The sequence below is a fragment of the Pelodiscus sinensis genome, chromosome 2 (assembly GCF_049634645.1).
Source record: "Pelodiscus sinensis isolate JC-2024 chromosome 2, ASM4963464v1, whole genome shotgun sequence".
Classification (NCBI taxonomy): domain Eukaryota; kingdom Metazoa; phylum Chordata; order Testudines; family Trionychidae; genus Pelodiscus; species Pelodiscus sinensis.
The window spans coordinates 106771687-106789344 of NC_134712.1; the positions used below are offsets into that span (position 1 = coordinate 106771687).

The window sequence follows — 17658 nt, forward strand, 5'->3', positions numbered from 1 at the left end:
GTAGCCATTTTGTGGTGAAGGGAACTACAACTTTCCCAGCGCTCCGGGAGCGTTCCAAGGGGGCACGCGGAAAACCCGCGGCGCGCTGGCCGGCGAGGCCCGGTGCTGGTGGCCCGGCGCGTGGGAATGTGACGGGGCGAGCGGCTCGCGGGGCCGGAGGATCATTCAAGAGCTTTGCAGACAGGCCGGGAGGGGGGCAGGCGAGGGGGCGACTGAGCGTGCCGCGCTAGGGATCATCGCCCAATTCCCCGCTTCGCTCCCTCGCAGTGGCCGCGGCGGCGGCTCGCCCGAGGCCAGCTTTGAATGCGAAAAGGGGGGCCGAGGTGTTTGACGTTTGCCCTGCACGAGGCTGTGCTGGGCTGGCTGCGGCTGCTGCATGCGGCTTGGCGGGGGCTTGCGGCCAGGGCCTGGGTGAGAATTGAGGCCAAGCCCTAACTGAGAGATTAAAAAAAAGCCCAGGTCCATTTAAAGTTGCTGTCGGAGCGCTGCTCTCATTGGTTAGGGGAGAGCTGGAAGAGCAGGGACACACACAGTGCGTGCAGCCTTCACTGCTGCTAGAGGAGCTGCTGCTGCTGGAGTTGTCTCTGTTGCTTTCCCTTGCTGCAGCAGCATAAACGTGACTTCCAACATTTTTATTTATCTTCTCTTTTCCACCCCTTCCCTTTTGCAAGATGTAACTACAGCTCAGACACTAAGGACCTACAGATCGTGGAGGTGGCTTGGGAAAGAGAAAGGGGGATTTCAAGGGCGTCGTTTTTGTGTTAGGGAGAAAATTTCCATTATGAGTGTTTCTCTAAAGTGATTTTTTTTTTGTTTGCTTCGCATTCGTCTCTGGTTTTCCCCATTCCCCATATATCGGATTTATGGCAAGGAAAATCACATTGTGAGGAAAGAAAGTCGGATTACAAGATACTACTACAAACAAAAACTGGATTTTTGGGGGTATTTGAACAAAAAAATTGTTTCGGCTTTACTTCATGAAGCAAGTGTCCCCTTTTGCAATCAGAATTTGGATACCAGAATGAGTAAAGAAAGACCCAAGAGGAATATAATTCAAAAGAAATACGTAAGTGGTCATAACATATATCATTTGACTCCCAGTTTTAGGAAATGGCAGTGAATGTCAAGTTTATAGCTAATCTCGCAGCTATAAAGGTTTGGAACAAATGTTTAGTAATGCTGATTTTTATTGTGCTCAAGTGTGGGGGAGTTTTTTTTAAACCCTTTTAAATAGCAAAACCTGCTGACCAGTTTAGCTATAAAGCCAGATTTGTGTAGCGATACCTCAAGTGAATAAATGTATTGACCTCAAATGACACAATCATAATCTAGTTTTAGATGAAAGGCTGGGGCGGGGGGAGGGAGAGACACTGCTGCGATGTTACTAAACTCTATTTTCAAATGGATTTATTAATAATGCACTTTACATGCAAAATAATATTTTATAGATGTATATTTATAGTTCTGTTTAGTGAGGACACTATGGTTGTTGAAAGCCCTTTAAGTTGAAATCGAATGTCTGGTTATGGCGAGCTTGTTTCTTGCACTACCACATCAAATGTAATATGTGATCGTTTGCTTATCTGACTTGCAATAGAAACCAAACCAGTTGGGGGTCATCTTACAGGGAATGTGTTTCTTCTTAGGATTGACTCTAATAATGGGGAAATGGCTTGGTTTAGTTTAAAAATGCATGATGGTGTCTCGAAATGCTGGAAGAATATGGTATAGTTCAGGCTGTACACCTACCTCTGTTCTTATTCAACTGCTTGTAACCAGATCCTTGTAATAGTCTAATCCTTTAAATATATACATTTGCAAGGATAGTTGGGTTTTGGTCCTGCTTCAGCTATGTTTTGATTGGCATAGGGGCGTCTTTAAGTTTGGAAAAACTGAGGGGATTCGTCAGATATGCTGCAGAACTAATTATTTTTATCTGCGCGTTTAAAAATAAAATATATTTCACTTTGTTCAGAAAATGCTTCAAGATATATTAGATGCAACACTCAAAAGTTGTATTATATATGTATTATATCTGGCTTTTTTCCGTGGGGGGCATATAGATGTATTTCCTTAGGGTGATGACCTTCGGGACCCTTTGCCTTGTTTTTAAATAGATTTAATAAAAGATAAAATAAGGCTTAAGAATCCTGTTTCTGTTGATGCTTGTCTCTTTAAAATATAATTTAGAGAAACGAGAGGCTAGGAAAATATTAAAAACGTAAAGGGTATTCTGCACCGAATTTACGAATTAAAAATACATCCGCATTGCAGAGGAATTGGGAGTCTGAAGCGGACTAGTTTAAAGTATTGTATCGAAACAGGAACATTGTCTAGAAAGTCTAACGAAACATGTAAGACGTGCACGTTTACCAGGCAGTGAAACAAAGCGGAATGGGGGACGCATTTGCTGTGTTTAATTAATAAAGTAACCTATTATTTTTAAAGCGACTCCACGTCTGGACGAGTGAACAATGGTACCTTCCTCTGGTTTTGCCTATAGTGCTCGTTAAAGAATTAATAAAACTACTGTCACCCCTCCCCCCTTTAACCCGAGAGGAAAGGTATGAGAGACACATGTGAGCGTGGTAGGGAGACAATGTATCCTGTGTTCACAAGTGTAACTCAGTGGAATGGAGGGAAATCGCTTTTTTGGGGGGGGGGGGGGGGAGGAGTGCAGCTTACTGTGTTCCTCAGTGTGTGTGTGGGGGGGGTGAACGTGGGTTGCTGCACTATTGCAGTAACTGGCACAGACGCAAGCATGGCTGCTGCTGCTGCTGCTGCTGCTGTGGGCCGGCCTGGTCGTTTTCCCATGCATCCTTTAGAACTGCGGCAACAGGTTAAGCGGAATGTCAGAACAAGCCCCCGGGTTCCCGGCCACTCAGCCCAGTCGGGGCCAGGTTCTTGTTGTTCTTGTGACGTCACAAAGGGAAGGGCCTGGGCTCAGTGGAATCTTCGTCTCATCGATGTTGTGATTTCCCCTCCCCCTCCTGTGACGTCAAAAGTGAGGCGGGCCGTTTGGCTGGGGGAAAGGGGGAGTCACCAGGGCACTAGCTGCTGCTACTGGGGAGGAGACAGTTCTGGCACCTAGCACTGTTTTCTCCAGGTGAGCAGGTGTACCAAGCATGGTGTACACAGCAACTTCTCTCAAATCCTTCTTCCTCTCCCCCATCCTATTAAGTGGAGTCTAAGCCTATTTAATTTGGTTCAGAGCAGGGAGCTAATCACCTCATCTTTGGGTAGGAGGCATATTTCCCTGATGCCCTTTAAGAAGAAATGGTTAGTCATTCTGCTTTTCCTGCATGGTATAACTTGATATGGAAAGGTAGAGGCACTCCTGTGTGTGTTGGTGACACAGGGTTGATGTTGTACCCACAGACCGTGGCACCTTTCTTTTTTTTTCTGATGTATTGCAGTCTCACAGTAAAGCATCCTTTAACATGCAAAAGTGTGCACCCACTCAAGTCTTTTTTGTCAGCATGTTTCAGATTCAGGCACAATCACTCACACCCCACATTTCAACCACAACTTTCAGAATGGGCCTCCTGCTCCTAGCCTCTCGTAAAGGTAGTTTTGCCTTTGTGCAAACTATTTTTTTCCCCATTAGCTAATTTCTTCATTTTCACGTAGTTTGGCTACCTGAACTTCCTGCCTCAGAGGGATGCAGTTTTATTTCATGCACAATTTTTCAAGCATTTCACAAATTGTAAGTCTGATCCACAATCCAGATGCTTTGGAGGTTTTTCTATTTTAGTGGAACTGGAAAATTTGTGTGTTGTACCTTAATAGGCGCTCATCAGTCACTACGCATTTTGCTGTGCTAAGCAATCTCCTGATCTCGCTCTATAGAAAAGCTGGTTTGTAAGGGATTGTGTGGCATTCCTGGACTAGAGTATAACAATGATCCTCCTAGTGTCATAAATTGCCTGTATTGCTGGCTACATATGATGCTTTACTGTAAGATAAGATGTTCCTACACCACCAGTCTGTGACACAAGGAGGCAAAGGTCAACTAATTGCCCAGTCAGTAACCAAAAAAAAAATATATATATAAAAAATAACCCCCCACCTGATCAGTAGACTACCAAGCTCTGGTCTTCACCACAAAGACTGTCACACTGCAACCAGAGCCTTTTGATGCATGCTGATAATTGTCTAAAATGTACTCTAAAAACAAAGAGACTCTGAGAACAGTGTTAAGGCTATTGCCTTGAGGCTTAACTTGATGTTATGCAAATAATCATCATTACCAAAAGTTTATTTAAACTTATGATGTACTACACTGGGAGTTGTTAATCCATGAAAAAGGAAACTTGTAACTTATTTTTAAAATGTTTTCTCTTAGATTTGTATGAGTTAGTCATGATTTTTGAAAATTGTATCTATCTTCTCTCTCCTCCTTCTCAAACATCTTTAAATATCAAATTAGTTTTTTGGCTCAAACCTCAGAAAACTGACAACATTGTAAAGCATCAGCTGTTAAGCCAGACTCTGTTCGCTATGTGGTTGGAATTAATAGTTCTTAAAAGCTTTGATGTCTTTAAATATAATTTCATAGGTGTGTTTTTTTTTCTATCCCCTTTTTGTGCTGTTAGAGCAAATCCAATGGTCATTGTGGTTTACTTTTTGCAGTAACCTTTATAACTGTAATGAAGTACACGCGTAGTTCTGCCTGGGTAACAGATGGCGAAATACAATTAAGTAGTAATGACACCACAGCATCCTTGTGTGATTTGTTTCTCTGTCCTTGCTGGGGTAAAAGTGCTGCAGCTTGCCATAAGGTGACACACTCCATATAACAGCCTATGTTTGTCAGGTCAGGGATTTAAGGCCTGTGGAAAATTAGTACTTGCTAGAAATCTGAAAAGACATTGATGTTTTTGAGTAATGCTTTGGATGATGTAATCCCACAATATCCTTGTGACATCAGTAGCAAAAAAAAAAATTTGCTTCATACATCATAAACATAGTCTTCTCTGGGATGGAACATGGCAATTGTGTCATAATGCACAACAATATACTGTGGCTTGGGAAGTATGGCATACTGGAGCCAACTGAAACTGCAGGGAGAATTTATTTAGGAATAATGTAGCTGTGCTGGATTTTGGCAAGTCAATAAGCATTACCAGTCCTGCACTCAAGTACTATGAGACTTCTAACTTTCTCAGTTGGGTGTGTCCTCTTGGGTAAGATACAGTACAGGATATTTGATTTGTCACTGATGTGGAGGACAGCGCTACCTTCTAAATTACTGGAACCATATCCTTCCAATGAAAGGAAGTACAGAATTGGATGAGCCCTGTAGTCTTGGGGGGATAGCTTTCACAAATACGGTGGGTTTTGTTGCCTTATTCCTTATTAGCTCCATCAATGCTCTGCAGATAGTCGGGCATGAAAAAACACGGACTTTTTTTTTTTTTTTTAAATAGTTCTTACAACAATTTGTCTACCTCTTGAAACAACTCTGTCAGCCCTGAGTGGGCCCTGGGCTAGCATTGTGGAAAAAAGTGCTATTCAGTACAGTACCTAGTGCTGCAGCTACAGGTATTCCACTCTCCCTGCTGGGTCCTCTTTGTCTAAGAGGCCTCGTATCTTGGCCAGGAAAAAAAAATCACAGTATCTTTCTGCACAGAATAACACTTGTGAAGAGTTGTAGCTTCAGTTGTAAGGGTGTAACCCCAATGAAAAAATCTTTCACTCTTCAGGGGATCAGGTTGAGACCAGGCTCTGTTCTGAGCACTGTTAGGTCCCTGGAAACTCCTAATATAAGCCTCTGCTCTTCTAGGTTTGCAGACTTTCTTTTTGCTCACATTTGCACTTCTTACGCTCTGTTTAGACCTCTTTCTCAGATCCCTGGGAGCAAGGAGAGGATGGATCATAGGGCACACTGTTAGCATGCCTCCATGAGTTAGGGAGACATCACCTAGTTTACAGTCAACACTGGTTGTACACCTGTATTTAAGAAATGACTAGAAATCTGATGTCTTGCAAGTGACAGAGCTAATTTCTTATCATTACTCAGTGGGAGCACTTGCCTCTGTCCTCTGGCACAGCCCTCAACCGGCCCTGGGAGCACTCGCGCTGTGCTGGATGGAAGCCCACTCTGGACATTTTTTTGCTTGACAAAACCATCGGGCAATCTTAGTACTGGCACCTTTATTACAAAAAAAGCACTGGGAGGAAGTATTTAAGGAGATCCCTCTTATACTCTGGAGCAAAAGGGACTGTAGGTTTAAAACTTTGATTTTTGACATAAGAACATAAGCAGGGCTGTACTGGGTCAGTCCAAAGGTCCATCTAGCCCAGTAACCTGTCTTCGCAACAGTGGCCAATGCTGGATGTTCCAGAGGGAGTGAATAGAAAAGGTAATCACATGTGATCCCTCTCCTGTCATCCATTTCCAGCCTCTAACAAACAGGCTAGGACACCATTCCTACCCATCCTGGCATTTTATGTGTACATGTTGCTAATACCACCCAATTTATAAAACACTAAATGTGCTGGAAGGATATTTATTTAGTGTTATTTATATGGCTACTTTTTATTTCATTCAGCTTGGATGCTGAAAAGATAGTATAAAATACTAGTCACTTTCAGCTCTTATGCACTGAACAATTGTTCAGTATTTGATTTGCTATAATACGGAGAGAAACATGTTTTTGCTTCTTTATGATCAGGAGACTGTGTCTTGTGACTGTGCAGATGTGGAAAATAAATGCATTGCAGCAGAATCTAATTTTGCATTTAAAACTAGTATTTTTGTTCTAGGCCTTATGGCTGTGGAAAAAAATCCACATGTACACAGAGTTTAACTCTCTGCATGAGTGTTCAGGCAGCCTGAAACATAGCTCTGCTGGATTTGATTACTTTTCTTAATCTAAAGGGGATGTTAACTTTCCAGTCTAATAATGCAAATGTCTGTGTTGTTTTGCCTGAAATGCCTCCACATATTCCCAGAGATCAAGAGCCCCAAATATCTCTAGCCAACTACCCAAACCTTCATCGTTTCTGAAAATTGATTCACCTATACATTTTCAACACACAGTTCTGCAGCACATAAAACTTAAAATTTAGAGATTGTGTAAGATGAAATTAATATCAATTGATTAAACACCAGGGATCAGTGTACTTATCTCACACTTTCAAATTTAATTTGATTAAAAACAATAAAAATGATCTGAAACTGCCTCAGTTTGTATGAAATGTTCAAATTGCCTTTGGTAAAACTTAGTCCAGTTTTCTGTTTAGTAGTGCTTAGTGCTTAGTGTAAGGTGTATATAAAGAAGGTGTATAAAATATCTGGGGTTCCCTTTAGGAATACTGAATACTCTCTTGCCTGTTTTTTTTTTTAAGAGAACTGGAGAACATTATTGAGAGCTTTCTTGGCTCACATTTCAGAAGACAAATGTACAGTATTTCAATCTTTCATAGAAGTGTTTTTTCTTAAGCATTTGTAGGTGCAAATTAGTTTTAAACTATCTGATTGAAAAGCTCTTCTTTCAGTTGCTCAGGTTTCACTTTTTCCTTTCTTGTAATGATGTTCTACTAGTTCACGTTCAGGGTTTTCGTGTAAAAATAGAGCAGATGACACGTATTTCCCAGTGTGAGGATAGGAGGGGGGAGAGGAGGGGAGTGGAGTGGAATAAAACTTTTTAAATCTTATTTTCAGGATACTTATTCTAAAAGCTTGAAAACATTTTCTTCTTGTTCCTCACTTTAATATGCAGCTAAAGAGTCTGAGTTAGACCTCTGTTATGTCTGCATATAGCCACTTCAGTTACTAAAGTGTGTGTGTGTGTGTGTGTGTGTGTGTGTGTGTGTGTGTGTGTGTTGACTTAAGCAACACAATATGTAAAGTCTAGACTGATGTGTCAACCCAGTTACATTGGCCATGACTCTGTGGTTCTTGGGTAGGTGATGTTACTAAATCGGCATAGAGAGGTGCTTATGTGGGTGGAAGCCACATTTAAGTGAGGATGCTTCTACAGCTAGCTCAAAGCAAGGCTGTTTGTTGGCCATAAACCAGGCCTGAATAACTAAGAGTTCATACCTGTGTGTAGTGGCAGTCTGCCTTTTAAAAATACAGAAGGGAACCTCAGGGAATTGAAATGCAGCACTGTAATGAACCTCACATGACATTCAATTATTTTTGACAGCACTACTTCTTCTTTCAAATGTTAGGAGTCTGTTAATCTTGGACACAAGTTAGCTTAGCATTCAAACCTATGAAATGTTTGTAATAATTTTTCAGTGGTTTTCATATCTGCTATCTTAACTCTTAATGTTCTGTTTTGTCCAAAGAAGCTGTTGTTCTAGAAGTTGCATTTGGGTTTCAAAAATTGCTGTGACTTAAACCAGCTTATATTATATATTAGTGTCTTTTGGTAAGAGAGTGTGTATATATTCAATGCATTACTTTCAGTTTCTTCCAGCATTTCTTCTCTTCTCTTCCTCCCCCCCCCCCAACACATTAATGTTGTAAACCAAAGCTCAAGCTCTCCATAATACAAGTTTCCAGGCATGCTTGTCTACCAGATCAATTAACTCTTAGCACAGCTAGATGTTGAATAGAATTGCATATGCTTCTGCTTCAAGGTTACAACAGGCAGACCAAACTTGGAGTTTGCCAAGCTTTAAGCCAAATGAAGAGAGTATTTTCTGTTGTTGATTGTAAAGCTGTCCACTGGTCAGGCACATTCTTGACTGCAGTTCTTCTTTGATAGAGGAACAATACCAAACTAAGGGTGCTGAAGTGAATTTTCACTAAAGATAAAGATAGTATAGATATGAGTTGAAAGGGAGTGTGTATGTATTTCTTGCCTCCCCACTCCCCATGGTTATGAAACTCTCATGGCTCATTACAGACATCTGGGATTCATCTTGGGTGATTAAAATATAAAGCAGAAGTTAACATGTTTGATTAATAATCATTTTAATAAATGATTGAAAGAAGAAAGAGTGTCTACTATTGACATCATTATCTTAGATTTGAAAAGCTTTTATCACAGTGCATTGTTTGCTTATTGTTAATTAATATAATGGGTAGGATCTGAAGAAGTGGGTCTGGCCCATGAAAGCTCATCACCTAGTAAACCATCTTGTTAGTCTTTAAAGACTACATAGTTTTCCCTTTTGTTTTAGCAAGATCAAACTAACATGGCTAGCTTTCTATTACTATTCATAATGGGCATCTGATATTTATAAGAGAAAAGGCTTTGTACCACTTTAAACCTGGAGATGGTTCTTCTAGATGTGATGTCCGCTTATCTGATTAACATTTATTTCTTCCATTGTAACAAATCATATATTGATTATTGTCACTGGTAAGTAATTCTGAACTTGTCTTTTCCTTACTTCAAGTATTTACCTATAGCATGGTATCTTCATTTATCTGGCTACGGCTTTAATTAGGAGAGACAGACATCTTTTTAAATATAAAAAGGACTTTAAATAGTTGGAGAAAGATATGTCAAAGAGTGTGTGGCTCTAGGAATTTTTCTGCCCAGCTGGGTTTCAGTATGTGAGACTTGTTGTCTCCACTGCAGATAAAACACTCTTGGCTGGCCCATGTCCTCTGACTGGACTTGAGGCTCAGTCTTTGGGGCTATATAATTGAAATGTGGACATTTTGGCTTGGACTGGAATCTGCTTGTATGTGTGAGAGAGGAATAGTTATTGTGACAGTTTTAGCATCAAGATTCTCAAGTAATAGGATGAAAGGAAAGGAAGAATGACTTTGTGGCAAAGGCCCAGAAATAGGAGTTGGAAAATTGTGTTAGCCAGTAAATGGAAGCCGATCTCCTGCTGATCCAATTTTATATTATTTGCCTTGATGTTAACTATTTCTTACTCATGCTAGTGCTATTTTGGAGGGAACTAGCTGTTTTGCAGTCTTCCCTATTCACTTGTCCCTCTTTCTCCCTTGCAGAGGGTATACTGCAGCACCTGCTTTCTTTTTTCTGCCGGCTTTCAAAGAAAGGCAGGGAACAGGGCCTTGGACTCATCTTTAGAGGCACTGCCACTATGAAACACATAGCTAAAGGAGAAAGCAGAACGTTTTATTTGCATTCCTGTCCTTCAGATGTGGCTCCAGATGTGATTCCAGAATTGCAAAGTGATAATATAATTTCCCCACGACTTGCATCCTTGCGGGATACCATTTAGAATTAAGTGAATGCTGCTAAGTTCTTTGGTCAATCCTTGTTCACTTAAAAAAATGGATTTGCTGTGGCCATGGTCACCCTTTTCATATTCATTTTATGAACACTACAGTAAAGTACCTTGGATATGAATGATTAGAGAAACTGAATTTCATAGACACGTAACTCGGGTTTTGCATTTTTTTTTAGATACACATATCAAAGTATTGATTTATGCATCCATCGAGTCAGGAAACAAATAATAATCCTGTGAATTAACAATTCCAAGTGCGAGGATAGTTATGATGAATGGACTTGGAATAAGAAAGTCAATAAACAGTGGACAATAAAATCCACTAAAAGCTGAACATGGTTTTTAAGGACAAATTTAAGGAAACTGTGGCCTAGTTGTGGATATTTTACCAGCAGAAAGGTTAAATTATTGGAGACAAATATAACTCCAGAGATGAATGGACGCGTTTTAATATTTGATGCATACCTCAGGTATGCTTATCTGAGGCTGCCAGCATATTAGGGCTGTTAAATTGCATATAATCAGCTAATCAAGTAGTCAGTGGAATTTCTATTGACTACTCGATTAATGGATAAGGGGGAAACTGTAGTGCCGTAGCAGGAGATAACAGTAGGCTCTTAATACATTTAAAAAGCAGAGGCACAGCATCTGGGACCTGGCGCGAGTCGGGAATCAGCTTGTGCCAGGTTCCCTCTCTACACACCTGCCTCTTTTGGTGCCCCCCCCCTGGTGTTGGGGGGGAACTGGCTTTTAAGTTGGCTTCCTCCCCCCTCCCCCCCCACTGATTTCTGCTTCCCCTTCCTTGCTGCCTGTCTCTTGATAGAGGCAGCAAGGGCGGCAGGGGGAGGGGGAAGCGACTAGTCCAGTCACTGCTGGATTATCGGATAAGCATATGCTTATTGGAATCGGGTAGTTGACTAGTTGCTTACATCTCTGCTGCATACTGGTATTTAGAAACATAGATCTCTTCAGGCAGGACTTTCCAGTTAGGTGCTTTTTCTGTTGAAAGAAGTCATTTGTCAAAAGCAGATATTCAGTCTTCTGGCAAACTGCCACAAACTGATTTGTAAAATAAAAGGTAGTTGTTAGTGTTTGTTTTTGTTGTTGTTGATGTCCTTAGCCCCCCCCCCAAAAAAAACCTGCATATAGTATGTATTTAATTTAACCTTTCTTTCATGTTACTGAAATTTTAAACTGAAACTAGCAAATGTGTTATGTAACAAACTTAAGTCTGGTTTTATCTGTGTTAAGCCCATGATGTAGTATTTATTAAAGCATTGTGGTTTTTTTGAGGTCAAATAGTTTATATCATTACTGCTTAAGGGTCTCGTGATATGCATGATACAAACGTAAAGAGCCTGTGCTTAAGTAGAAGATGGAGAACAACGTACAGAGAGTGACTGACCTTGTCCGGGGGTCACGTACAGTATGTCTGTGCTGCATTACGAAACCTGCGGCAGTGAATGTCCAAGACTGGGTCTGCAATCTCTGGCTTCCCTAATGGTCCTAAAAACAGGTATGTAAACGTTCCTACTCAGACTCTGAATCCCATCCTTCTTACCAGGCTTCAAAACCTGAGCTCTCCTACTCAGCCCAAATGTCTACACAGCTGTTTTTAGTGCTGTAGCATGAGCCCAAGTATGAAGACCCGGGCTCTGAGACTTGCTGTTGTGGTTTTAAAATACAGTGTAGGTATACATATTACTGAGATGTGAATAAAACCAAGGTTTACAATGCTCTGTCCAGTGCCCTCTCCGCTAAACTGTCTTGGCTGCCAGTGAGTTTATTTTACATGATTCTCCTGTCCGGTAATTTAGAACAGGTTTAGTAGGAAAGCGAACAATTAATTGCATGCAAAAGTTAGGTAACTTTCTTTTTTAAAAAGCATATTAAAACATTCAGTTACATTTCTCTCTTATGGAACTTGTCCTACTGCTCTGAAAATAGGATGGCAGCTGATCCCTGGTTTTCATGTAAGGATATAAGAACTGGGGATGTAAAATCCTGTTTAATTGGTTAACTGGTTAAATGGAGGGGGAGGGAGGAGAAGAGAGAATGCCTCAGCCTGACTGGGCTGGAGCGGCCACTCCTTCCAACTGTGGCCAGGTGGAGCGCGCCCTGCCACAGACGGGAGCTGCTCCAGCCTAGCCAGAGCAATCTCTGCCTATGGTGGAGGACTAGTCCAGCCTGGGGGAGCAGGTAGGCTGCAGGTTCCTGGCCCCACGTGGCAGGCTGTGGGTAGGGGGCTACTCCTGGGTACCAGTTACCTGGTAAGCATCACCCTAGTAGGTGATTCTTATCAGGTACTGGTTAACTGGCTACCCATTCATGTTCCTAATAAGACCATCTCTTAGTTCACTGTTTATGAACCGTGTTTGTTTTTCCACATGTGCACCCCAAGTTTCAGGTTGTGTCACTAGTGCAGTCTCTCTCCCTGCCCCCATGGAACCTTCCAGAACTTTGGGCACTTGTGAGTCTAAAATGTGCTGGATAAGGTGTGGTTTTTTTTTTAACTTTTTGATACTTTTATCTTATTGTTAACAAAGGGCATTATGTGCAACAAAGGAAATATTACCAGTAGCTAGTGAACAGAATTGTTTCTGTTCTTCATGTCTTTTTCAGAGCTTGTAGAGTTTATCCTCTCGTGCTTAGCTTTTATTAATAGATTTGAAGAACAATCTTTCCTGCTTCAGCTCCCCATTTTTAAAAACAACTTTTCATAAACAAGTATTGAATTACTTTAATTCACTGAGAGATTTTCTCTGCACCTGTAGAAGAAGCTACTGCTGTCAAAAATGATTTTGCAGTTCAACAAATGTTGGTTCCAAATTCTTAGCCAGTTATTTCCACTATTTTCACTTTTTAAAAATATGGCAGCAAACAGCTGCTGCTAAATATGATTTTTGTTAAGCTTCAAATGATTTTAATAGTGAGCTTTTAATATAACAAGTTTATTTATTTATTTAACATGTTAATTTATTGCTAATCAGTATATGTAATTAAAACTAAGGATGTGACAGTGTACACGTTTAAATGGTTAACCGATGAGCCTGGGCTCATGGGTTAACTTTCAGTTACATGCAAAGGCCTCCGCCCCCATCCTCTTTGCTGTTGCCTCTGCTGCAAAGGCAGCAGCCTAGGGCAGGGGAGGCAGGTAGGAGCAGGTACACACGGGGGAGCCGGCTTTAAAAACCAGTCCTGTGCTTACGGGCTCCTGTGGAGCCACCTCTTCACCCCTCCTCCCCTCCTCCCCCCGACCCCCATATGTAAATGTGTAACCACTGAAAAATTCAAAAGTTACATGTTTACCAACATCTGCATTTTAACATCCCTAATTACTTTTTTTTTTAAATAATTTTAATATTTAATGTGCCCTGCTGTTGGGATCTGCTTGCTTATTCCAACAGGGAATTAGCAACAGCTTTGTTGAATTCCTGTATTTTTGTATCCTGCTGCCCCTTCTGGAATATTGTAGAATTGACTGTGTGGATCATAAATCAGTGCCCCTGTTGCAGAAATCAGAAGTATGCTTTCTTTGGAGAGCTTTTTTCCTATAATCATGTTCTTTTTCTCTTGCCTCACCGGCCGCATGTACTTGGGCAATATTGTATCCTGGTTCAATGGGTGTAATAAAGGGTGTCCTACAGGAACTAAAGTCTCTGTGGGGGTAATTAATGCAAATCCCCATGGCAGGTAACAAGTCTGTGAAAGTTCCGTCCCCTGGGGAAATAGAGCATAGTGGTTTGACCTGTCCTCAAGAGACCTGTCAAACAGACAACTTGAAATGGTATTGAGTGATTGTCCTGACATAGGAAGTGGAATGCAAGAAGTGACATGAAACTGTGAGAGAGGCCCTGTGTGAAGGTCCTGCAGTACTTTATTCCGATCACGGTCTCCATGTGGATATGGGTGATAGCTGGTAAGCTGTACATCTGCATATAAACTTAACAAATGGTTTGGTAGTACTTTATAAACTAACAAAACATGTAGATGGTATCATGAGCTTTCGTGGACGTAGTCCACTTCTTCAAATGACCTTAGATTTGCTTATTGCTTTGCTGTATGAAAGTGAGGTGATCACTAGTTAACCCTGTCAGTATCTTCTTGTGAGACCAGGTCTGTAGGTGTTGAACTCAAGTCAGATCTGCTGAGGTAATCCTAGATTGCAGAGCCCTGACATTCGAAGTTCCTGGTCTGGAGGAAGAGGATTATGGGATATAAAGGTGACCGCTAGAGGCCTGATACCGAAGTGGAACACTCTTTGAGGCACAACAAATGAGTCAGAGGTGTAATTAATTCTCTAAATAGGAAAAACTTTCTTTCACATCTCTTGAAAGAGAAGTTATCCTTGTATATAAATCCTAGGTTTATAATCTTGTCGACTACACATATTTGCTTCTCCACCTCTTGCTGCATCTTTGTCAGAGGTGCAGGAGCTGGTGCTTGGGGGAGCTGGCTTACAAGCCGGTTCCCCCCCAGCACCGGCTCCACAGTTCCGCCTTCCCCATCACGCCCACACTGCTGCCTCTATATCGGGGGCAAGGGAGGTTGCTGTGATGCAGCCTCTGCCCATGGCAGTCCTGAGCACTCTGCAGAACATCCTCTGTCTGTGGGGAGCTTGGACCCCCCCCATGGACAGGGGCTGCTGCCACTCCATGGTGTTCCCTTTGATACAGAGGCAGAAGCACATGGTGGCAGGACAGCTCCCCAGGAGTGGGGCCTGGAGTTCACTGGCTGCCTGTCCTGCCCCCCTGGGACTACTGAATTTTTGTGTAACCACTAAGATTTCATCAGGGTTTCAAACTGTTAAAAGATGAAATAAAAGCTCCCTGAAAGGGGGGTTTGAATCTCTCCCTCTTTGTCAGTGTTACTATGATTTGCATGGTTAAGGCTGTTGCTGTTCTTTGTTCAGCCTGTTTTGCTATCTGTTCATGCAAGGAAGTGTATGTAGAGAGCTAGAGAACGATTCCATAGTGGCATGACCTTTACATTCAGGAAGATACGGATTTTAGCCTTCTTGAGATATAGCGCAAGTTTGGAGCTGTGTGTTTTTGCATTTACATGCTTTGGGTTTACTTCAAGCCGTAGTATAGGGAAAACCCTTGCTCACACAAGTGGAGCTAGGGTTGCCAGGTGTCCGGTTTTGAACCAGACTGTCCAGTATTTGAGCTTTCTGTTCAGGGAAACAAACTGAGAAAATATAAATATGAGAATATAAATGGCTGGTATTTTCTAAATAAGATGTAATGTAGATCGTAATGTCAAGTGTGTCCGATATTTTTGTTGAAACCATCTGGCATCCCTAAGTGGAGCCTGAACTTAATGATACGAGGCCTCATTAGGTCACCCTTTCAACTGATGGCTAATGTCTTTTTATTTTATGTCTATTTAAAGGTAAGCTTTCTCTTATCAAGTATCTTTGTGAGGCGATCAAATTGTTTAGACATGGTTTCACTACAACATCTTCATTTACAGTTCTTTCTGGATAAGGTAGTATAAAGATCTATTCCTGTTCCATACCAAAAACCCAACCCCATCAGGCTTCACCCAAACCAGCCCCATGTTCTTGACATAATTTTTTTCCTAGTTCTAAATGTCCCCTGGAAACACTAAATGCTCTGCAGGTTGAAACTTAATAATCTATCTTTGGCCATGGAAAACACTTACTGTTTCTTTCCTTTTCTATGAGAGTCACAAGAAGGAATATAATAAGATTGGCTGCTTATTGGGTTATGTCAACCATCTTTTGGGCTTAAATGACAGTTAGGATAAACCCTCTGAAGGCCACCCTACTGCTCACTTCAAGAGGTGCTGCCATATTCAGTGCTGAATTGTAACTTCTGTATAACAAGATTTATAGTAGTAGTGGGGTGTCCATTCATTTCTTCACCAACAATTATAAAATTGACAGCTTAGCATGAGAGAGCCCAGCACTCAAAAGCTGCTAGTCTGCTTTTATTTCATAGTAGTTGAGCAAAGTGTATGTCAGAGTAGGGAAAGGGAGAGGTTCCAAATCTTATTTTTTCTTCTGTTTTATTTCCCTTCAAACGCTTCCACTTCTGCCACCCCTCTATTCAGCCCTGAGTTTTTTGGTACTTTTATAAGCAATGGCCTGTGATCCAAAAATGTCATGTTTGAAAGTAATTTTAAGAAGTCTTAACCGTAACTTTGGTTTCACCTAATATGACTTTCACTTCTCTGGCCAAATCCTGCATTGAGGAGAAATAAACATTTTTTTAAGATGAAAAATGCAAGGCTCTTTCTTTCCCTTTCTTTATTTCCAGTAGATATGGTTTTTCTCTCTCAAATTAATCACTTGTTTTCAAACTGTCTCTTGTGGGTTCTTTCCTAATATTTTTTCATCAGTTGTCTATATATAGGTCTTCTAGACTCTCATCCTTGCAAGCTATCATATGACAGATCCATGCAGTTAGTTCAGTAACATGCCAGGATGAGGGAAATAAAGGTATGATTGAGAAAAGGTGCCTTTGGACCATGTGAAATGGGTAAGCAGATTGTAGCTTTAATGCGAAGAACAATTGTTGCTGTGCAATTGGAAATCATGATTACATATTTTAAAAAATTCAAAAACTAGTTTTCAATGTCAGTGTGACTACACCTTTAATTCTTCTTGCAGTTTTATCCACCCCATTTTTGAGCATGCATAATTACATATTCATGCCCAATTACATTTTTGCGTAGCACTTTCAGTCTTTGAAAACCTGTACAAATATTCATTTGCATAGTGCTCCTGTAAGCAAGCTAAATAGCCTCCTATTTATAGATGGAGAAAACTGCATGCAGAGGTTAATTGAATTGCACATAGTCACAGTGAGTCCCTGGTAGACTTTCAAGTAAAATGCAAAATTCCTGACTCCCAGGCAGATGCTCCATTCTAATAGAACCTTGTGTGGATAGCTTCTATTAGATCTCTCAAACTTTGTTTTAAGAATTTTGTTTGGTAATATGAAAGAATAGGCTACTTTTACCCAAGTTACTGTTAATTTTTAAACAGTAAATATTTCACATGAGAACTTGTTCTTTACATAATTCTTAACCCATCTCTCATCACACACGTGCACTATCTACTGGTCGACTGTGAAAAATCTATTCCAGTCAATATCTTGCTGATTGTTACCATTTTAATGCTGTTGTAAGCCCTGTGGCTTAATGCCAAAAGAATCTCCTAACAATGGTGCTAATCGGGGCTCACATACTTTTGGTTACTTACAAGAGTCTCCATTCCAAACTGCTTCTGGTCACAGGGTCAGTAATTCTGAGGGTCCAATAGACAATATTAAACATTTTGTTTTCTTTATGAACTTGTTGAGAGAGTTTTTTTGTTCATGAAACATTTTAGCAAGGTTATTTTGTAACTTTTTTCAGTTACACCATGTATTGCAATTATCCATTTACCTAAGCAAGCTGTCTATTAGCAATCAACATGGCATCCATATTTTTAAATGTTATGTCATAAAATTGCTT

At 40.9% G+C, this 17658-nt stretch overlaps 1 protein-coding gene across 1 annotated transcript in view; it reads left to right on the plus strand.

Moving 5' to 3' along the window:
- Positions 1-17658, plus strand: part of JARID2 (jumonji and AT-rich interaction domain containing 2) — a 298892-nt gene continuing 281234 nt past the window's right edge. Inside the window, exon 1 of the mRNA XM_075921199.1 lies at positions 1-1066. Within this exon, the coding sequence (XP_075777314.1) occupies positions 1022-1066 (45 nt within the window). The 5' untranslated portion in view covers positions 1-1021. The remainder of the gene's footprint in view (positions 1067-17658) is intronic.